The sequence below is a fragment of the Camarhynchus parvulus genome, chromosome 15 (genome assembly GCF_901933205.1).
Source record: "Camarhynchus parvulus chromosome 15, STF_HiC, whole genome shotgun sequence".
Taxonomy (NCBI): Eukaryota; Metazoa; Chordata; class Aves; order Passeriformes; family Thraupidae; genus Camarhynchus; species Camarhynchus parvulus.
The window spans coordinates 11027314-11050551 of record NC_044585.1 but is presented as its reverse complement, the minus strand read 5'-3'; the positions used below and the strand labels follow the sequence as shown (position 1 = coordinate 11050551).

At 51.5% G+C, this 23238-nt stretch overlaps 3 protein-coding genes across 3 annotated transcripts in view; 2 read left to right on the top strand and 1 right to left on the bottom strand.

Moving 5' to 3' along the window:
* Positions 1 to 23238, bottom strand: part of HPD (4-hydroxyphenylpyruvate dioxygenase) — a 29321-nt gene that overhangs the window by 5706 nt on the left and 377 nt on the right. The gene's annotated exons all lie outside the window — the stretch shown is intronic.
* Positions 726 to 4392, top strand: PSMD9 (proteasome 26S subunit, non-ATPase 9). The gene is made up of 6 exons (XM_030959179.1): positions 726 to 875; positions 968 to 1070; positions 1810 to 2003; positions 2446 to 2547; positions 3049 to 3137; positions 3464 to 4392. Exons 1-6 carry the CDS (start codon positions 762 to 764, stop codon positions 3489 to 3491), a joined length of 630 nt encoding a protein of 209 aa, XP_030815039.1. The 5' UTR covers positions 726 to 761; the 3' UTR covers positions 3492 to 4392.
* Positions 5690 to 22003, top strand: WDR66 (WD repeat domain 66). The gene is made up of 22 exons (XM_030959175.1): positions 5690 to 5899; positions 6086 to 6170; positions 6329 to 6435; positions 6578 to 6718; positions 6910 to 7019; positions 7472 to 7580; positions 7999 to 8079; positions 8350 to 8427; positions 8869 to 8913; positions 9222 to 9439; positions 9941 to 10114; positions 11910 to 12157; positions 12250 to 12398; positions 12899 to 13072; positions 13338 to 13522; positions 14037 to 14151; positions 14323 to 14486; positions 16867 to 16957; positions 17159 to 17302; positions 19391 to 19619; positions 20793 to 20894; positions 21723 to 22003. The coding sequence occupies exons 1-22, from the start codon at positions 5849 to 5851 to the stop codon at positions 21872 to 21874; spliced, it is 2952 nt and encodes a 983-aa protein (XP_030815035.1). The 5' UTR covers positions 5690 to 5848; the 3' UTR covers positions 21875 to 22003.

The window sequence follows — 23238 nt, the reverse complement described above, 5'->3', positions numbered from 1 at the left end:
CCCCTCCCTGGGGACATGTCATCCTGGGCAGCGCTGAGCCAGGACAGCCTGCAGAGCCCGGCTGGGTGCGCGCTGGTGTCCGGGCACGGTGCCACCTCCAGCCCCGGTGAGCCCAGCGCTGCAGGGACCCCAAAATGTGGGACAGCAGGAGGAGGGGACAAGAGATGGCTCTGCCGGGGAGGCACCAGTGCACAAACTCCACCTGGCTGGGAGCGGTGCGAAGCTGCAGGCACCAGCAAGGCCAGAGCACAGGGGGCTTGGGTGGTGCCAGTGGCACCGAGGACAGGGGTGGGGGTCTCGTGGTGGGGCTGTCCCCGGCTGTCACATTGCCTGGGACATGGATGCCACACTCGGCAAATGTGCTGGGCCACAGACTGGAGAGGGGCCAGCAGCAGGGACAGGGACATAACATCGTACACCACGGCTGTGTCACCCAGTGATGGTGACACCGCTGTGCTACTACATGTCACCATCAAAGCAGCGTAACTCACCGGTGATGACACTGCTGTGCCCCCACGTGTCACCATCAGAGCCGCCCCATGGCACCACCACTCGGTGTGACCCAGCGACGGTGACACCGCTGTGCCCCCCCATGCCAGCGCCACAGCGGTGTGCCGCAGTGGCAGTGACGCGGCTGTGCCACCCCGTTGTTGCCGCCGCCGTGTCCCCGCCGTGTCCCCGTCTGCCCGCCCCTCACGGCCCCGCTGGCCCCGCCCCCGGCCCCGCCCCGCGCCCGTCCCGGCTCCCGTCCGGCCGCGGCCATGGCGGAGCCCGGCGGGGGCCACTCCGTCACCGTCAGCGATGTGCAGCAGCTGGTGCGGCGCAAGGACGAGATCGAGGCGCAGATCAAGGCGTGCTACGAGCTCCTGGAGGGGGTCAGTGCCCGGGCAGGGCCGGGCCGGGCCGGGGGGCGCCGTGCGGGCCCGCGGGCCCGGCCCCCTCCCAACCGCCGCCTCTCCCCTCACAGCAAAAGGGCGTCGGGATGCACGAGCCGCTCGTGGACGCCGAGGGCTTCCCCCGCTCGGACATCGACCTGTACCAAGTGCGCACCGCCCGGCACAACATCATCTGTGAGCGGGGAACGGGAACCGGGCAGGGGGGCCCTTCCCGGGATCGGGCCGCGCCCCATCCCGCGGGATGAGGCAGCGAAACCGGGATGTGCGGGGCAAACGCGGCCTCTGCCCGGGAACGGGCACCGCGGAGCTCTCTGGAACCCCCATCGGTTCGTTGTAATTCCGCAGAACCGGGGCCAGGGGCTGTTCTGAGCCTGTTCCCCAGGTTCTGCTCAGGGCTCGGAGCTGCCGCCTGGGCTGAGTCAGTAAATGCTTTTGAACATGTGTTGCTGCAGCGGCACTGAAATTCTGCCACTGCTGCGGAGCTGTTTGGCATCTGTGAAACACAACTAAGCTTTTCTGGGCTGTTTGTAGAATAAAATTTGGGTAGCAAACAGCTTCATATTTATTTCATCCCAGGCTTTCCCAGTGCCCATCCTCAGGATGGGTACATATGTAACAGCAGGTGACTTAATGGAAAGAAGACTTAAGCTGCTCACTGAGTGCTAAGGGACCACGGGCCTCACAGCCCTTCTGCCTTTGCATGTTTACCAAATTTTGTAGGGTGGTTTTCTCTGTGTCTTTTACTGATAAACATCTGCTGGACTGGCACCAGGCCCCAGCAGATAGGGCAGAGGCTCTTGCTGAGATCAGAGACAGCCAGGGCACTGCTCTGTGTGACTGCAGGGGGGAACAGCTGAGAGCCCTTTGGGGGAAGCCTCTCCAGCTCCCTGTGTGCTCATGGTGTCACCCACAGGTTTGCAGAATGACCACAAGGCTGTGATGAAGCAGGTGGAGGAAGCTCTGCACAAGCTGCACGCCCGGGAGAAGGAGAAACACGCCAGGGATGAGGCAGAGGCCTTGGCCGAGGCCATGAGCCAGAGCCAGAGCCTGCCCCAGGCCTTTGCCAAAGTGAACTCCGTGAGCCCCGGCTCTCCCGCCAGCGTCTCGGTACGTCGGGCACGGCTCGTGGGGAAGGCTTGGGCTGGAGCCAGACAGCTCATGGCTCCCTCTCCCTCTTGTTAATCAGTGGGAATAAGCTGGGGCCTTGATTAGGGTGTCAACCCTTTCTTTTAATCACATTGGGATGTCCTGTGAAGGGGCTGGTCACTGTACAGGGATGAGATGGGTGTTCTCTGAGCTGTATCCTGGCACCACACAGCTCCTTCCACACCTCACTGAGCATTCCAGCCTCAGTATTTCTCTTCCCATGAAACAGAACAGAGGAATGAACACTCACCTCTCCCTGTGGCTGTAGTGATGTTCACTTGCCTGAGTGTGAGCGATGTTGTAGCACGTCTCTCTCCCTGTGGCTGGGTGAAGGGTGATGCTCCTGTGATATTACCTGTCTTTGGAGAATGCAGATGCTCATCTCTCTTCTATCTCTGTCCAGGGACTGCAAGTTGATGATGAGATTGTGGAATTTGGATCTGTCAATGCAAACAACTTCCAGAACCTGCAGAACATTGCCACGGTGGTGCAGCACAGCGAGGGGGTGAGCTCATTCCTGCTGTGACTGCATTCTCTTGCCTGTCTCTGTTAGCCACAGCTTTTTCTAGGGAACTTGGATCTGTGGAATCATCATCTCCATGTCAGAAACAGTGTCAGATTCAGTCTGTGCAGTTGTAGCCTTGCTCTCTCACAGCACTGAGCTATTTGCTCATGAATGGAAGAGCTGAGAGGTGTGAGCATTTTGTTCTCCCTGGGGACTCCCTGCAGCAGCAGCATTGCTGTGCCAGCCTCGTGGCCTGGCCAGAGAAGCTGCCACAGCCATTAAGTGCTTGGTGGTGGAAGTGAGGGATCTCCTGGAGATGACTTCACACAAAACACTCTCTTCTTTCAGTTATAGCCACAGGAATGGGAATGGGCACTGCTGCAGAACAGTTCCTTGGGCTTCATGTTCTTTGTGTGCTTCAGCAAAAGAAGGAAGAGAGTTGACTTTGTGATGAAAAAGTGAAGTATTTTGGTTATTTTTCTATTTTTTCCTCTCTTCCAGAGACCCCTGAGTGTGACAGTGATCCGTGGTGGCAGAAGGGTGCACGTGGGGCTGACTCCAAAGCGCTGGGCCGGGAAGGGCCTCCTGGGGTGAGCTACTGTTTCACTTGCTGGAGGGAAAAGGCTTTCACCAGCTCAGGGCACATTTCCTGAGCAGGGCCAGCCCTGGCTGTGTCACTGCCCACGGTCACAGACCTCACAGGCACCAGGGAGCTGGAGGCTGCTGGTTCTGCACAGGGATACAGGCAGTCAGGTTCCATCAAACATGAGCACAGGCAGAAAGGTCTCAGTGGCTGGTTTGTCTGGTAAACCAGTGGAGGAGGGTTGTGGTGGGTCTGAGCCATCCCATGCCAGGTCTTCTGTGCCTGTCTGAGAAGTGAAAATTTAATATTTCCTCCTATCTTCTTCTTTTTCAGCTGCAATATCATTCCTTTACAAAGATGACCATGGCTGGGAGAACAATAAAGCTGAAGCTTGTTCCTGCTTTCTGGACTCTGATCTGGTTTGAAAACGTGGTGTTGCTGTGACCTCTGGTGCCTGAAGGGTTCTGCAGTTCAGAATTGCACTGGTTGTCAGGAGGAACCTGCAGAGCTGCAAGATGTGGCTTCTCATCTCTTCCATCTTGTATCAATTTAGAATAAGGCTCTAGAGAGACCCAAATCTCACTTGATACATGCTCCAAAGAGCTTGAAATGCTCTTTTTTGGTGATAACAGAGCATTCCTTTTTTCTCCCTTTTAAAACTCCTCACTGAATATCATGTAATATATGCTAAAAAGTCCTAGAGCACTTTTTGATGCCTGTCATAGTAGATGACAGACAAGAGATATGCAAGCTTGATACTTCATCTTCCCCATGTTGCCACAGCTTTTAAAGTCACTGAACATACTGAAAGGATTTTTGGAATGCCCAGTTATTTTAATACAATGAGATAAAGAATAGGGGTTATAATTCTACTTTTGGGACTTTTAGTACTTTATGTAGTCATGATAAAAGCACTCCTAGCTTCTCTCTCTGTTTTCTTTTAATTTTTAAAAAATTGTTTATTTGCAGGAGTTGATTTTGGGATGTTTTCCTGGTTCCAGCCAGGACAGGGGAACTTCTTGTGCCTCCCATTCTCCTCTCCATCCTGCTGCAGGAGCAGTGGGGGAGTGGGTGGGTGGCACATGGTCTGGGGTGTTTTCAGTGGGAACAGTAAATTGGGGAATACCATTCCTGAACCACCACAGGTGCATAAACTGTTGGAAGGGATTCTGGGAATGACTGGTTTGTCTAAAGCTTATTTCCAGTTGAACTTTCAAAATAGTCTCCCAAAACAATAAAACTGAGTATTGCATCTCTCTGTTCTCATAGAAGTCATTATTTGGGGCAGCCTCTCCGGGTCAGGGAGATAATGGGAGCTGATAACAAATCTCCTTTCTGCTCCCAGCAGGGTGTGAGGCTCTTTCTGGGCAGAAGGAAAAACAAATTAACTTTAGAAATTGTTATTATTTGAGCTTAACAGCAAGGCTGAGGTCAACAGCTGGGAGCGTTTGGAGCTGATTATCTGCAGGGGTGAAGTGAGAGCCTGGAGTGAGCCCTGGGAGTGGGTTCCCTGTGCAAGTGCCTGGGGACTGTGGGGGACTGGCAGGGCTTGGGGGATGATTTTTCTCACTCTGCTTGTCCTGCTCAGGGAAGCCCCTGGAGCAGAGCTGCCTGCAACTCCTTGTGGGGGGCATCGGGTAAAGATCCCTCACCCCATTCCTCGGGCAGGGCGAGGGTTTGGTCCTGAATGGCTCCGGCGATGCCAAGAGCGGCTTTGTCACAGCCACGAGCGGGATTTAGGCTCGGGCAGGGTGAAGGGCTGAATGTTCCCTCCTCCGGGTCCCTGCTTTGGGGGCACCCGGAGGGGCCAGCGCTGCCTCTTCCTGGCAGCCGGTGGGGACGAGGAAGTTCCCCTCTCTCTCCCGGCATTTCCCGGTGCAGCCGGTGGGGACGAGGAAGTTCCCCTCTCTCTCCCGGCATTTCCCGGTGCAGCCGGTGAGGATGAGGAGGGTTCCCCCCCCTCTCCCGGCGTTTCCCGGTGCAGCCGGTGGCGCAGCCGGTGCTGCCGGTGCAGCCGTTGCCTGGGAACGGCGGTCGCAGAGGCAGAGACGCGGGGATCGCTGTGTCGGTGAGCGGGGGGATCCTCGGGAGGGTCTCCGGAGGGTCCCTCGGGACAGCGGGAGGCACCGAAGCCTGGAGGGGCCTTGGGAACGGTTCCGTGCGAGCGCGGGGAGATCGGCGGCCGCTCCCGGGCTCCCGTGCCGCCTGCCGAGGCCCGGGAAGGTTTTCCCAGGGCCTCTTTCCCCTCCCGTGAAAGTTTTCTGCGCACAAGGTTTCGGTGTTGGCTCAAATCCAGAGCCGTGAGGCCGGAGATGAAGCAGCTGCCGCCCAGGAGCAGCTCTGCGCTCACAGGACTGTGACAAAACCCATCCGAAAGGGAAATTTGCGTGCCCGGCGCGGAGTGCGGGCAGCCAAGGGGGGGAGCCTGAGCTCAGCTGAATAATCGCTGTACTGGGCTGGTTTGTGCCCAGTGTGGGAGCCGAGAAACGGCTCTGGGACCCATTTCCCAGCTTCACAGGTGCCCTTTTCTCCCGCTGTGCCCAATTCCAGGTTGTTGTGGAGCCAAATCTGGGAGAGTGTGTGTGGGGAAGTATTTCAGAGCATCTCCACACCCCAGCTCCCTGGGAGGAGGGTGAGGGTGTGGATGGATGGTCCATGTGAAGTTACACTGGAGTAACCCACTGAGGGAGGAGCAGCACTAAGCAGTGAGCCAGGGAGATGTCCCAGGACAGACAGACGGCTCAGGAGGCGGATGTGCAGCCTGATGAGGTGAGGGCAGCACCATGGAAAGTCCTGTTTGAGACAGGGTCTGGGGCAGATCCCAGGGGAAACAGCCCTTGGGATCTGAGACATGCTGGGGTTCATTCCCAGTAGCAGGAATGAACAGGACAGGACAGTTCCCATCCAGACCAGCCCAGGAGCCAGCACTCACCAAAACCTCTCTTCCTTCTCAAGGCTGCCCTTGCTGCTGCCAGGGAGAAGAAAGGAGCATCAGAGGATAATGAAGAGTCACCATTCTGTCCCCGGTCATCTCCTTTAGGTATGGGGATCTCAGACACCCTGCCCAGCTCCTGGGCTGGGAGCCAGGGCACCCTGGGGAAGGCACTGCTGGGACATCATGCCTGGAGGGTGCTGGAGTCCCTGAACCACCCCCAGCACTGTCTGAGTCCAAGGGAGCCATGTCCAGCCCTCTCTCAGGCTACAGGGAGAAGCACACACGGCACAAAGGCTCTGCCAGCATGGTGTGGGCAGCCACGCCAGGGATGCTGTTCCGGAAGAACAGGGACAGCAGCTTTTACCCCCTTGTGAGTACAACGGGCACAGTGGCACCAGGGTGCTCCACATGGCACCCAGCACTCCTGCCCCGCTCTCTTCCATCACCCCACAGACCTCGTGTGCCTTTTTTGTCCTGGCTGCTGAGAGCCAGGAGCTATCTCTTCCCTGCAGGACCTGTCCTGGGTGTTTGGCTACAACAGCAGCCTGGCTGTGCACAGCCTGATGGACGGGGAGGACCGGGTGCTCCTGTATGTCTCCTCCCACACAGTGGTCATCCACGACATCGTGCGGAACAGGCAGTCCCACCTGCAGGTCTGGCACAGCTGAGCGTCTCTCTCCTCCTCCTCCCCTTCTCCTGAACCTCCTCTCTCTATCTCTCTTTCTGGTGCCCTGTGCTCAGGGGTCACCTATAACCAAACCCAGGAGCAGCCCATACAAAAGGTATGAACAGAACAGCCCCAGGTTTGCAGCCTCCAAGGCATTTTGCTGCTTCCCTCCCCCAGGGCCACACAAATGTCATCTCCTGCCTGTGTGTGAGTGAAGACAAACGCTGGGTTGCGACTGCTGACCAAGGGCCAGATGCTATGATCATCGTGTGGGACTCCTACTCTGGGTAAGCTCCCAGGAACCTCCTCTTTTGGAAACACCCTGTGTCCAGTAAATCACTCAGGACCGACTCCAGTCTCAGCTGAGAATAAAATGGGAGAACACAGGGACAGACTAAAAAGCAGCAAAGGAACCAAAACCAAACCAAGTCCTTCATTGTCCTTGTATCACCCACACTCATGAGACACTGAGATGGGGCTGAGCTCCCCCAGACTAAGTACATCACATCTCTGTGCTGTAGGATCTTCAAAGATCCTGGTGAGTCGTTTCCCAGAGACATTTACTCGGGAGGAAGGGATGAACACTGAGCCCGTGGCAGCACCAGTGTTTGCAGCCTCTCTCCCTCCATCCCTTCTTCCACACAGAGCAGGGTGGGTGGGTTGTGCCACAGGCTTTGCCAAGTGACTGCCTGGAAGCCCCTGTGCTGCCAGGAGCACCCATGGGATCTCTGCTCCCTAGGGTTCCCGTGCGCACCATCTTCCAGAGCCACTCGGAGGACGGGCTCTGTGCCATTGCCATTTCCCAGGATGCCAAGTATTTGGTGACCATTAGTGCTGCTACTGTGCAGGTAAGAGAGTATCTCCTCTTCCATAGCTTTGCAGGATAGAGAGCTGGAAGCTTTTTGCAGTGCAGCACAGGGGAGGTGGGGATTCACGTGGGGAGAGCAGGTTTGCAGAGTGATCATTTGGTTTTGCTGAGCCATTAGAAGACAGAACTGGATTTCATTAAAGTGAATGCTCCAGAGTTGAGAAAATGGATCTTAATTTGGGATAAAAGCTTCTGACTTCATCACTTTCATCTAAGCAATTTCCAGCATTATTTCCTGAAATTAAGCTTTCTGCTGCCAGGCTGTGCTGGGCTTTAGCCTGCTCCAGTCTTTTTGGCCACACCATGCCCTGCAGTGGGGAATGGGATTCACCTGGCTCCCCAAACCTCCCAGAGAGCCATGGGAGTGTTCCTTGGATTCTTCTCCTCTTCTCTTTCAGAAAGTTTGTGTTTGGAGATGGACTTTGCTCACAGGGGAACCCACGTGCAGCACAGAGCTGGACCCTGAGTTTGGGTATCAGGTGAGTGACCATGCCAAGGGGAGCAGAGGGGATGGGCTGGGCAGCCCCATCCTCACCTGGTACCCCCATGGGAGACAGGATCACACCCCGTCCCTGGGGATCCCTGATCCAGCAGAGCATCCCAAGGGCTCATCCCTGTTCCTCTAACGCCTGACCGGCATGGGGTGTCCTCTGATTTCAGTTCAGTGCAGCTGGTGAGGTGGTTTTGGATGGAAGAATAAGCAGATAGCATCGCTCGGCCTGGTGCTAATGCAATTCTTTGAATTTCAGGATTATGTCATTTTTAACCCTCAAAATCCCCATGAGTTTGTCAGCAACAGCAAAAGCCAGGTGATATTTTACCTGTGGGTAAGTAGGGACATGGGAAGTCGTGTTTCTGGTGCCACAAAGGAGGTGGCAGGGGGGCTCAGGGGCTGGGTGTCTGTCCACAGCTGGGGTCACTTTGCAGATCTGTCCCTTCCCTCCTCCCTGCCCTTGCCAGATCCCAAAGTGGTCTGGACAGATATCACACTCCCTCTACTCCCACACTGTCAGGCCCAGCTGTGGCAGGGATGCTCTTCACCTCTCCCACTCCTGCTTTCCCATGGGCCTTGTGCCGTTCAGCAGCTTTTGGAAAGAAGCACAGGTGGAAGGAGAGGATGTTTTGTGCTCTCTGGAAGACCTTGGAGCCTTTCCTGCTTTGGCCACCACAACGTGGGGCCAGTGCCCAGATGGTGGGGAGGGCCATGCTGGCACTGCAGAGCTCGGTTCCAAAATCCCTGTCCTGGATGTTTTCTCTGTTTTCCCCAGGATGACTCTGGTTTGCAGTACGGGACACCATTCCTGAGCAACCAGGTGAGCACAGCAGGGAGGGACACAGCATGTCACCCTCTTGGCTTTCCTGCTGGCAGCAGCACTGTCCCTCCCCATCCCCTTACACAAAAACAGGGGCCCTGGCCCCAGCCTGTCCCCCTCAGACAGGGACAGGTTTGCCCAAGCTGAGCTCAAGCAGGGCTCTCTCCCCAAAGTGCCCCACTGCATTTTCTCCTGGGGCTCTTGTGTCTTGTCCTGCCACGGGACAGGAAGGGAATGCCAATCTCTCTGCTTGAGGAGGGCAGAGCCAGCTCTGGGATGAAAACGCAGCCTGGCTGCTGTCTCCACAGACCTTCAAGTGCCTGGTGGGACAGTTCAGCCAGTCAGTTTTCCACTTTAACAACACCCAAGCTCTGACGGGCACGTCGGCCGGGAAGCTGGTGGTGTGGGACATGCACGATCCCCGCACCCTCCCCGAGGAGCTGCTGCCCAAACCCCATGGAGTGACAGCCACCAAGGTGGTGGCAATGCAGGAGGAGAGTCTTACCTTGCTCCAGGTGTTGGACAGGTAACGGGGCAGCCCTTCTCAGTAGCTTAGGTACAGTCCTGGTACTCAGCTGTAGGAGCGGCAGAGATAATGTTGGAGTTTTAATCACTTGGCCGCGTGGTCACTCATGCAGGAAAGTGCTGCTGGTTTATAATTTTCCAGCAATGGATTTGTCTGGGGGTGGAAATGAAGTTGAAAAGTGGTGGTGATGCGATGCCAGCTCCCCTGGGATAGCTCAGACAGTGGCTCAGCCTCCTGGCTGCTACCGGCAGAGGGAGCAGACTGCCACCAAACGCCGCGACAGCCTTGGGGACACGGCAGGGACACGGCAGGTGTCCCTGGTTTCTGCACCACTGGTTTCTGCACTACCCTGGTTTTCTCCCACACATCTGTGCAGGGCTCTGCTCGTGTGCTCGTGCAGAGAAATGGGGAAGAAATTTGCTTCCATCCAAGGATGCTCTCCAAGAAATATCTGGGAGTTGTCAGTCAGTGTATTGGTTAATAATTTTCCCTTCCCTGCAGCTGTATAGTCACAGGTGATGTGAAAGGGCAGGTTAAATTCTATGATGGGCAGCTGCAGCTCCTCAGCATCTACAGCCACGACAAAGTGGGTCCCATCCAGTCCATCTCCTTCTCCACAATCCTTCGTGATGCTCCCAGTGCCCTCCCAGGCAGCAGGCAGCCTTTTCTCACCAGGTGAGTGTCTCTTTACCAACCCAGGTCTTCTCCTGTGTTTGCCTTGCAGCTGAAAGCTGGGGAGGTGCTCAGTGAGAGCTGTTCCATGAGCTTCTGCCTGGTCTGGAGCAGGACTCACCCTGTGCCCAGGCTCCTGGGCAGGATAGGGAGGGAGGGAGTGTGGGTGGGCTCCAGCACACCCCAGACTGAGCTCCAGGCGATGCCTTGGTGCAGACACAGCATTGTGCAGGCACAGTCATGATCAGCTTCTCTGTCACGTACCCAGCACCCCAGGCAGTGCTAATGCCGAGCCTCCAGCTCTCACTGGGCCCCTTAATCCCCCCTTAAACCCTTCCCAGGCATGGCAGGATCCAGTTGGATTTTATCATGGCTTGGCAAGCTAATCAGGGCAGTGGCACCGGCACAGAGCTGTACCACACTGACTGGCCACCAGCCCCTCTCTGTCCCTCTGTGTGACACAGCTGTGCCTGAGGATTTACAGGGACTCTGCAGGCCAGATGAAGCTGCTGCGTGGCTCCATCCAGCCTGCAAACCACATATCTGTCACTGCTGTTAAGGCTTTCCTGGCAATGTCTGTTCTTAGCCACGCATGTTTTCCAAAGAGCCACGTGGAACAAATTCTTCTCCAGCCTGGAGCAGAGTCCTGGGGGATGGTTTGGTTTCCCAAAGGGAAAGGGAAGGCCTGAGCTCATCCTGGAGGCTGCTGGGATTAGGAATGGCTGCAGAGCCCAGCTAAGGCACGCAAGGGGTGCAGAGTCCATCAGTGCCTGGGCCAGATGTGCACAAACTGGTGGCTGTGATGGAACAGCTGGCAAAGAGGCTGTGCTTCCCCACGTGTCTGTCTGTGCAGCTCCCAGACAGCCTGGAGAAGGCTCCAAAGAGACCTTATAGCACCTTCCAGTGCCTCAAGGGACCCAAAACAGGCGGAGAGAGACTTTGGACAAGGGTATGGAGTGACAGGACAAGGGGAAAATGCCTAAAATTGACAGAGGGCAGGGTTTGATGGGATATAGGAAGAAATCCCTCACTGTGAGGGTGGTGATGTCCTGGCACAGGTGGCCCAGAAAAGCAGTGGATGCCCCATGCCAGGAATTGTTCAAGGCCAGGTTGGATGTGGCTTGGAGTAACCTGGTCTAGTGGAAGGTGTTGAAACAAGATGATCTTTAAGGTCCCTTCCTACTCAAACCACTCTGGGATTTCTGTGTGATCCTCTCTTGTCCCTTTTACTGAGTCCAGACTCTCAATCAGGCAGACTGAAACTGTACATATTTGTGCTGTAAAATGAATAATTATCCTGCTGTCTGCTTCACACATCACCAGTCACACAGTGAAACCTCTCTGCTGTGCTGCTCAGCGTGGCCAAGTGAGCATACAGGGACTGAAACTGCCCTCTGACCTTGGCCATGGCAGCATGGTCAACGTGGAGCCACCAACAGTGGTGGCATGGGGACACGTGGAAAGGCCATTCAGAGTATCTCCTATTGCTCACTTGTCCATCTCACACACCAGTGACTTGCAAACAGCAGGAGCTCCCCAGATGTCATTCATCTGCTGGCTTGCCCAGCCAAGTAGAAAATGGAACTGGCTCCAGTGTCTTCCCCTGGCCATTTCCCAGGTCATGAATACAAAGTGTCACTTGCCTTCCAGGTCAAGGAGCGTTTGCATACTGTGTACCACAAAATATAAGTGATTGTCCAACTAACTTGCCAAAAAGAGACTGATGTGTAATATAGCTTGCAGGGATGTGAGCTGGTTACTCTGATTCATCGAATTCTGTTTCTCTCACGCTAAACAGGAACTTTATCCTTTCAACCTCTGATGCAACCGTGTTCCATGTTGCAACAGACAGCACAAACTTTGGAAGAATCACGACAGAGGCAAAGAAAGCTGTGAATGCCATTGCCTGCCACCCTCAGGAGCCACTGGTGGCTGTGGGGAGTCACTGTGGGCTGCTGAAGGTGTGGGAATACAAGCAGACCCAGTACCTCGTTAGCAGGATATTCACTGAGGCTGGCATCCAGTGCTTATCCTATGATCCTGAAGGTATCCCAGCCCTGTGAGCCGACCATGTGCCAAGCATTGGCCTTCCTGGGAGGAGTGATGGTGTCATGAGAGGTTTCTGTTCTGCTTTCCAGGTCATTTGCTGGCCGCTGGTTTTACTGATGGAAGCGTGTACATCCTTGATGCAATTTCCCTTCAGTCCATCTGCGAGGAATTCCAGTGCTCGCAAGGTCCCGTGACTCACATCAGCTTCTCTCACGATTCCAAGTACCTCGCAACCGCTGTACGCTTGTTTTTTCCGCTCGGTGATTCACATGCGCTGCTCGCGGGGCAGCTTTGGGAGGGACTGGGAATTGCCGGCCATCCTGCAGGCACAGAGCAGCAGGGCAGAGGGCCGTCCCTCCCTTGGGGCTTGGTGACTCTGACATGCAGAGCGAGCAGGGCAGAGGGCTGTTCCTCCCCTGGGGCTTCCTGACTCCAAAATGCTTTTCCCGGTTTGAAGAGTCACTCTGTAAAAACGTCACCAGTCACAGCGGCTCTGCAGACCGCCCAGTCCCTAACTTTAGTGACAAGTCTTAGCTCTGCATCCATCTGAAGAAGGGGCTGGAGCAGGGATTTCCTCCTGGCTGGTGCTCTGGGAGGGGGCTGCTTCCTCAATCCCATGTCTTGCTGTAAAAGTATTGAGGCAGCATTGAAGCAGTTTGGCTCGGAGTTTGTAGCAACTGATGATGATTGGTACAAAGAAAAAGATTTCCCTCTTTGACCTTTGTGCTGTTGTTGCAGGATGAGAATTATTCAGTGACTGTTTACAAGAGAGTCCTGCAGAATGGGAGCAGATGCTGGGAGCACCTGGCAGGGCTGGTCTCCCACTACAAACCCATCCGGGGCATCCTCTTTGGGGTCCACCCAGACAGCAACGAGCCCAGGCTCCTGAGCCTCGGGGAGGACCGGCAGCTGGTGGGTTGATGCAAAAGTTTAAAGGACAGTGAAGATTTGTGGTTAAAGGGGTGGGGCTGGACAAGGCCATCAAAGGAGACTCCATGTTTGGTTCCATGGCTCCCAAGCTTCTCCCCACCAGCTCTGTTGCTGGGGGTTGTTTCTCAGCCTGGTCTTGCTGTTGAGGCTCCCCTATTGTGGCTTCTCCAGGAGATACAAATCCACAAAGTCAAGGGTGCAGGGCAGACCACGGGGGAGTTGCTGTGTTTCCTTGTCTTCTCTCCAGGTTGAATATGACCTGAACAGCAGCATCAAGGACCACTTAGTGGTCACACACAGGGACAGGCTGGAGCAGGTTGCAGTGCCCCTGTGCTTGACCTGGTACCCACAGCTCAGCACCGAGTCCTTTTTCCTCACTGCCAACAACTGCTACAAAATGAAGCTCTACAACACAACAACCAAAATGTGCAGGTAAAGGATTGATTCAGGCCTGCCATTGCCTGAGAGCCTCCTCCTGACCCAGTGATCTCCTTGGTCTAATGACCACCATACTCCCACCCATGAGCATGTGATTTTCCATCTGTGATGCAGATCTTGGGATGGCTGTAGAGCCCTCAGGTCACTCCATTCTTACGCCCATTCTGCTGTTCACTTATGTGTCATTTAGCAAGGTTATGGCTGCATGGGGAACTTGGTCTGCTCACTACATTGGACCTGAGATGTAGCAGCTAGACACCAGATAAAGAGATTGAAGTCCACATGAGCAAAGCACAATAATCCCTGAGCACTAAATAAATTTCTGAGCCCCAGTGTAGTCCCTTCTAGCCAGGGACCCTGTCCTATCCTGTTCTCTCAGCCAGTAGCACGAAGCCTCTGCACACCTCCCATATCTACCCAACCTTCCACACAACAACTGTTCAGAGGGGAAAAATGTTTTCCCCTCTAGGGGTGGCCTAGAGTGGATAAATACATTGTTTGCCTTTAGAAAGACCCTTTTGGGACCAACCTATGGCTCCCCCTTGGAGAAGATACAAATCCTCCCTAGGACAAGCTCTGCAGACCCCCAGCAACACTACCTGGTGTACATTACAAAGGACAAGGTATGGACCCCCCCCCTTGCAGAGTTGGTGGGCCCTTGGGAATTTCCTTGAAGATGAAACCACCACGTGTAGGCTGGTCCTGCCTGAGAGCTGAGCAAGCTCCTGGGGAAGGGGATGTGGCACTGCCCCAGTGGGACCCCCAGCCCTCCCAGACTCCCTCTTCCCTTACAGGTGGGTTTGCAGATGCTGCCTGTTGATGGCAACCCCCACAAGTCCTCGGCCTTCATCTGCCACCCGGATGGTGCCGCTGACTTTGCCATCTCCCACGACGGCCGCTACGTCTTCACAGCCGGGGGCAAGGAGCGCACGTTCATGAAATGGAAGGTCAACCTACAGTGAGTTATGGCAGGAAAGGAATCTTGTTACTGCCTTCCACAGCTGCTTGGTCAACCCACTGGGCCCCAAGCTATGTGGGGTGGCAGCTGAAAGAGGTGTAAGAATCAGATAAAAAGACTACTCAGTGCAAATCTCCAATCACCCAGTGCAAAACAACAACTAAATAGACTATTTAGTGCAATACAACAAGGAGGGACATATTTTTGGGGGTTTTGCTCCCCTCTCTGTGATGTAGGAGGGATTAAGCCAGCAAACCTCACAGGGCTGGCCATAGTGCCTGAACACTACTCCAGTCTGGAAAATGGTGCCCAAATGGTAAGAAGTTGGGCAGAGGATTTTGTGATACTTGTGAGGGCCTGGCCAGTGTGATGGGAGATTGTCAGGGTTAGGCAGGGACCAGAAGAGCAGCACTGGCTGCAGGAGGAGCACACAGGGCAGCTGCTGATATAAAAGTGTCTGCTCTCCAAATGGAATAGGAATTTGCTGGGAAATCCCCCCTGTGTTTGAAGAATGGATTTAGGACAATCCACCTTAATCCTATAAAGCTTTGCTTACATGAATAAATGGCCTGCAATAAATGGGGTGGTTGAAGAGTTGGAGGCTGCTTTAACAAAGAAGGATCTCCAGGCTCTGGCCCAGAGCATCAGTGATGAATCCTGCCAGGTTTCTTACACCATCCTCTGCAGGCTTCCCTCTGCCAGATCCCTTGGGCAGTGGTGCCAGATGTACTCCCACAGGACAGGAGGGTAACACAGCAAAGGCGGGATAGATATTTTGGTTTCTTGGCATGTCAAGGACCAAAGCTGCTCAATGCAACACATGTTTGGGGCCCAGGCTCTCCTCTCATGGCTGCAGGTGCCCAATAGATACATTTGTACATAGAAATGGAGCAAGGCAGCTGTGAATGGCATGAAAACTGCCAGGTCACCATGGAACCACTTCACACTTCAGGGTCTGGGAAGGGAGCTTCGTCCATGGCAGAGTTAGGATAGCGTGGATAGACATGTTAGGATAGACATGGTCTCCCTCAGTCTGTGCTATTTTGTTGGTTGTTTTTTTTTTTTTTTTTCAAATCCTGCACAACATCCTCCTTGCACAGTGCCCTGTGTCTCCTGGTTTCTGGGAAATAACTCCATGGGATCTGGCTTTTAGCCCTTGTTCCTATGATTGCCATTAGGCATGCACCTGGGAAACACCAGTGCTCTTCACCTTCCTAGGACCAAGGCCTTGTGGTTAAGACACATGCTGGTCCTGCAAGGAACACATTTTGCAGGTACCATTTGATCTGAGGAAAGCCCAAGGAGTGCCAAGCCAGGTCACCTTCATGTGCAGAACAAAGGAAACTTGGATGGGAAAGCAATGGGTTTATTTATTTTCTTTTCCACTTTGTGTGGCTTAAACAGTCGGGGGTCAGGATAAGCGACATTTTAAGGAAGGCAATAGAATATAAATGATCCTTCTTTATAATGGCTGGCCAGAGTCCAGGCAACATTGAATTTCTATGTAATTTGTTTTTGGAGCGAAGTTTTTGATGAGCTAATTATCATTTTATTGCTGCTTCTGGCATCTTGTGAATCTCCGCTGTGTTTAATACCCAAATAACTTAATTATGAAAAAAGCATGAAGCTTGCAAAAAACCCCCAGTGGAAGCAGCACTACAGAGGTGTGTGTGAAAGCTGCAGCCTGGCTGCCAGGCGTGGGGTATTATGTGGCAGTGCTATGCCATGACTGCACTTCCAGGCTTGGTTTCTTTTTACATCTGCACAAGCCAAAGGGATTCTTTTGGCTCCAACTGCCTATGAAATTGAAACAAAGAGGCGGCTACTCAGGCGCTTTCAGTTTAATGCAAACTGCACCTGCGACTCCACCGCCCGCCACAGCGGAGGAAGTCGGGTAATGGATTGCACTGAGTTATTGGGGAAAAATGTGTTGGATCAAGGAACAGGGAGTTGTGTGGTTTATTGCAAACACCAAGCCCCAGCCTTCTCTGCATGTTCAAAATGCTGATCTAGCTAATTCATCTCCCTCAATGTCTCTATAAGGAAGCAGAAAAGCCAAATGCCAGACACCAAGTTCAAGTCCATGGAAAAGCTCCTGGCTCCCAGCCCTGTACTCATTCCACTAAACAAGAGAACCATTCAGTAATAATTAATTCCCACACTGTGCTATTGTATGTAAAACCTGGGTATGAAATATGCTGTAGAAGTGCAGCTGATGATAAAAGAGCACAAGGATCAAGGCAGTGCTTTTCTTTCCTGAATTCTGAGGCCCAGGGATTTTATTTATTGAAAGTGTCTGTGAACAATGGCTAGAAAGGGAACCATGAAAGCTCTCCTCACATGAACCCTTCCTGTACCTTCTTTCCTTCACTTCTCCCAGTGCCTTGGATGCTGCTGCTTTCCTGGGTGGGGAGGACTTGATCCCATTCTACAACCTCCTGGATGGTGGCAGAGAAGGGAAATTCTTCAGGGTAATTATCTCACCGTGAACGCTGTCTGGCCACATCTGGTTGGACTTTAATTTACACAGGCCTGACATTTCTTTATGTTTTGTCCAGCTAGCCTTTAACAGCAATCTCATTGATATGGCTGTTAGTGAACCCTAAAAGGAGCCTTATCTTCTGTGCCTGTTGGTAACTGAAATTTGCTGTGTTTGTTTGAATCCCTGGCAGGAACTGGAGGACTATTTTTACTACGTACAGCTGTGCAGCCAAGGTATCAAAACACTGGAGACCAGACAGGTGTCAACACATATTCCCTTGGAGGAAATTCCTTCTGTAATGAGAGCAATAGGATTCTATCCATCAGAGGAAGAGGTTGGTCAGCTGTTTTTATTGTTGTTATTAAAAGAAGAAAGAGAAAGACTGATTGCAATTCCTAAGTGTTCTAAGGGCCAGATTCTGACCACTGCCATGCTGGATGGCTCTGGGATATATTTATTGGCTGTCAATGTATTCTTATCTGGTCTGCATCAATACAGTAGTGCTCAGAATCTGGCAGAAAATTCCTAAAAACATTTCCTTGCTAGCAAGTTGAGCAACTGCAGAAGAAGGCTGAGCAAACCTGGAGCCTGACAGCTCAGAGTTGTTCAACAAGGCAACCTCAGGGTCAAAATTTTACAGCAGAGAACTGATTTAATAAGGGTGCTGCTTCTTCCCCTTTGTGTGGCTGTTTCTCCAAGGCAGTTTGTAGCGTACACAAACCTCATTTGTAATGTGTAACCCGGCATGACTGAATCTGAAGCAAGGGGATTTGAATAACGGCCTCTGAGCACCAGCTCCAGCCGTCACCGCAGGAGAGGCTCCCCCAGGGGAGGAGGTGCATCACTGAGCTCCCTCAGCCTTTCTGCAGGGGAGACTGTGTTCATCTCTTCCATGGCACAGCAACCCACAGGCTGCTGAGGCACTGCTGTGAGTCTGTGCCACCCCATCTGCCCAGGGATGCTGTGCCAGGAGAGCCACCAGATGGGAGGCAGGACCGTTGCCACAGCCACCACCAAACTGACTCACTTGGGAGCCCCCACAACCAGCAAATGTTTGTCTGAGCTGCGGCTGCTCTGCCCTGGTGTCAAGTTGAGGTGTTATCTCTTCATACTGTTTTAGATCTTTTCCTTGGGTTATTAAATTTTTGCCTCTTGGGGACACAGAGAACATATTCCCTTGGGAAATGTCTCTGGAATAATAACTGATAATGCCCCACACTTCCCCAAATTAAAATACAAACAGCATTTCGGGCATGGAAACAGAGGTGCTGAGCTGTTGTGAAACCAGGCAACCTACAATCAGTAATAAATCCAGAGAGAAGGTTCGTCTCTCTCTAGAGTGTTTTAATAAAAGAAAAGCAGGAGGGAGAAAAGGCAGCTTGGGCTGACTAGCAAAACTTTTGGGAATTGGTGTTTTTCTTTTGTAGTTCAGTGGGGTTGATATAAAACCTAATCCCAGATCAGCCAGAGCCGAGTGAAAATGACTGTTCTTGCTTGGCGTGACATTCGCTACAGGAAAAATGTAAGGCTGAGATTTCCCTCTTCCCTGGGCTTCATTCAGTGGAAAAACTTGTGACACAAGGACAAAGGCCCAAAGCTGAATGCAAAGTCCTCCCTGGGGAGATCTTGCATCAGCTTCCCTTCCCGGGGAGCAGCAGGCCTGGTACGTGTTGGCACAGGGAATTCTGCCGGCGTCTCTCTGCTGCCCGTGTATCTCTGAAGGGGCTGCAGGGACAATGAAGGCATGGAGCAGATGCTGCCTTTTGGACACACATCTGCACAGCTGCCAACTGGGCTGACTCACAGCACCAGACTTCAGGAAAACCACTGGTATCCAGCACAGCCAGTGCTGGCCTGTTTGTCCGAGAGGAGTGTGAGGTGTCCAGCAGTGCAGGGTGTCAGCCCCACTGAGCACATTTTGGGTTTGGCTTGTGCAGAGCCTGAACCGCCCCAGACATGGGGAAGAGCAGGGGAAGATAAGATTTCTTATGAGTCACGATAAGATTTCTTATCCTGGTTCTGTTGGGACCATCGTATGTGTGCTTCCAGAGCAAGGATGGAAGATGGTGTGTTTACTGGTTTGTGGTTTGCCTGCCCACTGTCCCAGAGTGGAGAGACAGCTGTGCCCAAGGTGCTGGTAACAGCTGCAGGGTCACCGAGCGCCTGTCACAAGAGAGGAAATCCAAAATGACTCTGTGTGTGTAACACCCATCTTTACTTGTTGTTGTCATGTCAGGAGGTGTTTAACTGTTGGCCATTCCCACCCTCAGCTGCTGAGTGCAGCTTCCTCCTGGGATGGGGTCATGGCACCCAAGCACCAACACATGCACGGTTTGGGGATGTTGGCATCCACAGGATCGGAAACTGGCCCAATGCTCTTCAAAATAAAACATGTAACAATCTGCCTTGTCTTGATCTTTAGATTGAAGAAATGATAAATGAAGTAAAATTCAGCAAGTATGCAGATACTGGAGAAGAAGTGACAAAAATCAATTTAGACGATTTTATCAAACTTTATATAAATCATCGACCTGCACTCGGCTTGTCAATGAAAACCATACAACGAGCATTTCAGGTTCTTGGTTATTATAACAAGAAGGGAGACAAAGTTATTGACAGAGGAGACTTCCTGTCACTGCTTCAGTGCAGAGGTGAGTTATTTTGTTTCTAATATCAGTTTTACGCTCGCTAGTTCTGCCTGCAATTGCAGAACTTTTTCCCTGCAGCAAGAATTATTCTGGAATGAGAACCTGGTAACCAGGGCAGGCGTGAGGAGCCACCTGCCCTAAGATTTTAAATTTAATATTCCCATGTCTTGTCCCAGCTGTGCTTCTTTTACTGCTCTGGAAATCTCTGCTGGCCTGAGGTATCTCAGCTGTTAAATGATAAGTATGGATCTTGGCAAAATGTATCCTTCTCCCAGTGTGCCCTTATCTGAATTGCTGTTCTCTTTTCCAGTCACACAGGCTCTGGAAAAGTAGTATAAAACTGATAAAAGGGAGACAAGAAAGGAGGGATGAAGTTGGTTCTGGGCTGTACCTGTGTGAAAGACTGAAAAGATGGGATGATTTAGCTGAGCTGAATCAGGGAGAACACCATAAATGTGGATGTTAATATGCTTCTGGCCAGTGCCACAGAGTGCTAATAACAAACTTCTATTGTCTTACTTCTGGTGTAAAAGTGTAGCTGAGCATTAAAACAGGTAAAGAGCAATGCTGGTTTACTCAGTACATCACTTGGCAAGACTCCTTGCCACAAAGATCCTTGGAAACCACGGATTCAACCAGTGTGAGAAAGGTTAGCTATTTATACAGATGGTGTGAACATCCATAAATAGGTACATCAGATAGAACAGTTTCATAACAGATCTATAACCTCATGCTCCAGGGCATGAGCCAACCACTAACTGGGAACAAGTGCTATGTCCATGTTATTTCAAGATACTAAATCAAGGCTTTTCTCCACCTTTCTCCTGCTCTGCATGAAAATGGCTACATGGACTGTGGTCTGTGCCAGGAATTCTCCAGTGGGAACAGAAGATCAAGCCCCTGCTACTGCAGCATTGCTCATAGAGCTGCCTGCATCAGAATTTCTCCCTTTGATTGACATTTCCCCCCAAAATGTTATAGGGAAGAACAATTTTCCTTAGGATCAACATTTTCCTGCGTTGGGATCATGTGTTCCAGTTGGCAGTGTATATGTCCATATCTCAGAGAAGCCAGATCCTCTTTTGAACTGTCCTGTTTAGTTTAATTTGAGTTGCTTCTGAGTTTTTGAGCTCTCGACCCCATAACCCACAGGCTGCTGGTGCTCTGTTTGTACAGGGGAGCAGATGACAGAGGATGAGCTGGCTGAGTGTCTGATCACCCTGCTGGGCAAGAGACCCAGGAAAGAAGGATCTGAGCTGGACACCCACCCTCCCACAGGTACAGGATTAGCATTCCACACAGCACAGAAGCAGGATTGTTTCAATTCCCAAATGGAATAATTTAAATTTCAAACCCATTTACCCTGTTAGGCCAAGAGCTGTAAAAACTGCTCAGATGGGATTGCAAAAATAGTCACAGAGCTACAGACTGTCCTTCATCCACACAGCAATTGCATGGGTGTATCTAAAAATAAATGGACAATGAACTATAACTGGGGCCTGACAAGATTACATTGCTGTTTATCTGCTGCCTGGAACTGAAATTAGAAACACACAGGGAAATCCCAGTGCTGGTTTCACCCAGGCCACAGTGCCCATTGTAGCAGAGCTGTTGGTAACGACCACATTTGTCTGCAATTTATGTCCCAGTCCACACCAGCCTGGAACAGCAAATTATAGCATTGATTTGAGCCAAGCGGCTGAATTTAATTGCCCATTGTAATTGGAACTGCATTTTTATACAATTCATGTCCCAGTCCCCACCAGTTTGGAACAGAATCTGTTTAAGGTCACTGGCAATGGGCTCCATGCAGCAACGGTGCTGCTCCCAAAGGGAATTTTGAAATCACATCAAATCGACCAAGTGTTAAAGTTGTCCCATGACTCCTCTGAGGCAGGGACCTGCTGCAAGGTGAGACAGAGATTTGACAGGTTTAATCCCTGACAGAAACACATAAAGTACCAAGCTAGTAAACCATCACTTTGTCACGATCCCTTCGTATATCTTTAAAAACATTTCATTCACTGATTGCTGCTTATAAATTTTACTGGAAAGCAATTCTGACATTGCTGCTGTGTGTCTTGTGTTGTTGCTACTGCTCTGCAGGTGCAGCAGCTTTGACTGAAGAAGACATTCCAGCAGAAATCACAGCAGAGATATTTGTTGCAGACATTCTTGGCTTACCTATTGCTGAACCAGAAAAAAAAGAACAGAAGGAAAAAGAAGAATCTTTGGTCTACAAAGGCCCAGAACCATAACTACCACTAGATTTTCTGTTTGTTCCTACTCTCCAGGATCCTCTCCTCAAATATCTGCAAAATTTATGACTTGTGTTTATTGCAAAGTAAAGGTCACATAGTTGCATTTCAGTCAAACTCTAGAATAAAGTCCCCAGTTTGGCATATGCCACAAACCTGTAATTTCACACCTATATAGGGAAACACTGAATGGCTGGAAAGAATGAGGCAGGTGGCCACTCCATCCTTGGCTGGAACCTTCCCAGAAGTCATTTCAGGTGGGTTTATGCCAGATGCAGTCTATTTTCATTACGTTAGGACAGTATTCATTTGTGAAACATGACAGCAAAAGAGCAACGTAGGAGTATTGTATTGATTAAATACATTGATAAATGCTTTGACAGGTTAGAATGGATTTGTAATTATAAATCCAATGGACCTCGGTAAAGAAATAAATGCTGTGGTATACATTGAAACCACGCTTCTCTTTTGGCCTTTAAACTGACTTTTTCTTTCTGAAAGTAGTAATTCCAATTAGCAGTGTAATACCAATGGGACGGCATCGCTCTCTGTGTGTGTAAACAGCATAATGAGACTGATACAAGTTGCTGTAGAAAGATCAGTGAAGTGCTGTTGAACAGCTTCCTTCTTTACATCATCCTCGGCATCAATTTGAATAATAATGTAGGCCCTTAAGAAGCGTTCCTTTCAGAAGCAATGTTTTTTAAACAGAGATCGCTGTTGTATACTCAGAGCATCTGTGATTGTACAATTAGCACGAACAGCAAGGTGTGCATTAGGGAGAAGTTAATGAAGGAGTCCAGCAGTACCACACCAGAGCTCACAGTCTGTGACAAATTTCCTGCAGAGCATCACCTCCCATGGAACTCATTTAGCCCTTATGTTCATGTACTTCCATGGATCTCTGTCCGAGCTGAGCCTCCACTGCTCAAAAGCAGCCCAGTTCCATGGATATTACTGGAATTATTTAAAGCAGCTGAGAAACTTTATAACCACTGGGGAAAAAAACTCCATAATCTGCTAATTATGGATTTATGCTTCGTGTGAAACGGGGGACTTCATCACCCATCCCCGTGTTCAAGGTCTGTCACAGCAACTGGCCAAGGGTGCGATGGGTGTCTGTCCCTGTCCTGTACAAAAATAGGTATTATCTCTATGTAAAGTGCTTGGAGGTTTTTAAAAGCCCTGGATTTTAGGACTGGATTTTGCTTTGTGGTAAAATGTATCTATGCTCTTGATGCTGTTAGACTGCATTGGTTTATCACAGAATCACGAGAATGAATTTGGTTGGAGAAGATCTCTGGGATCCAAGCCTTGACCGGTGACCACCCTGTCAAGTAAACCACAGCACCAAGTGCCACATC

Bases quoted from the DNA above. Each gene is read 5' to 3' on its own strand.
- PSMD9 (XM_030959179.1), top strand. From the start codon at position 762: ATGGCGGAGCCCGGCGGGGGCCACTCCGTCACCGTCAGCGATGTGCAG. The intron at 2,004-2,445 runs GTACGTCGGGCA...ATCTCTGTCCAG, and splicing joins GCTCTCCCGCCAGCGTCTCG to GGACTGCAAGTTGATGATGA. The intron at 2,548-3,048 runs GTGAGCTCATTC...CCTCTCTTCCAG, and splicing joins TGGTGCAGCACAGCGAGGGG to AGACCCCTGAGTGTGACAGT.
- WDR66 (XM_030959175.1), top strand. From the start codon at position 5,849: ATGTCCCAGGACAGACAGACGGCTCAGGAGGCGGATGTGCAGCCTGAT. The intron at 8,080-8,349 runs GTGAGTGACCAT...TTTGAATTTCAG, and splicing joins ACCCTGAGTTTGGGTATCAG to GATTATGTCATTTTTAACCC. The intron at 10,115-11,909 runs GTGAGTGTCTCT...CACGCTAAACAG, and splicing joins AGGCAGCCTTTTCTCACCAG to GAACTTTATCCTTTCAACCT.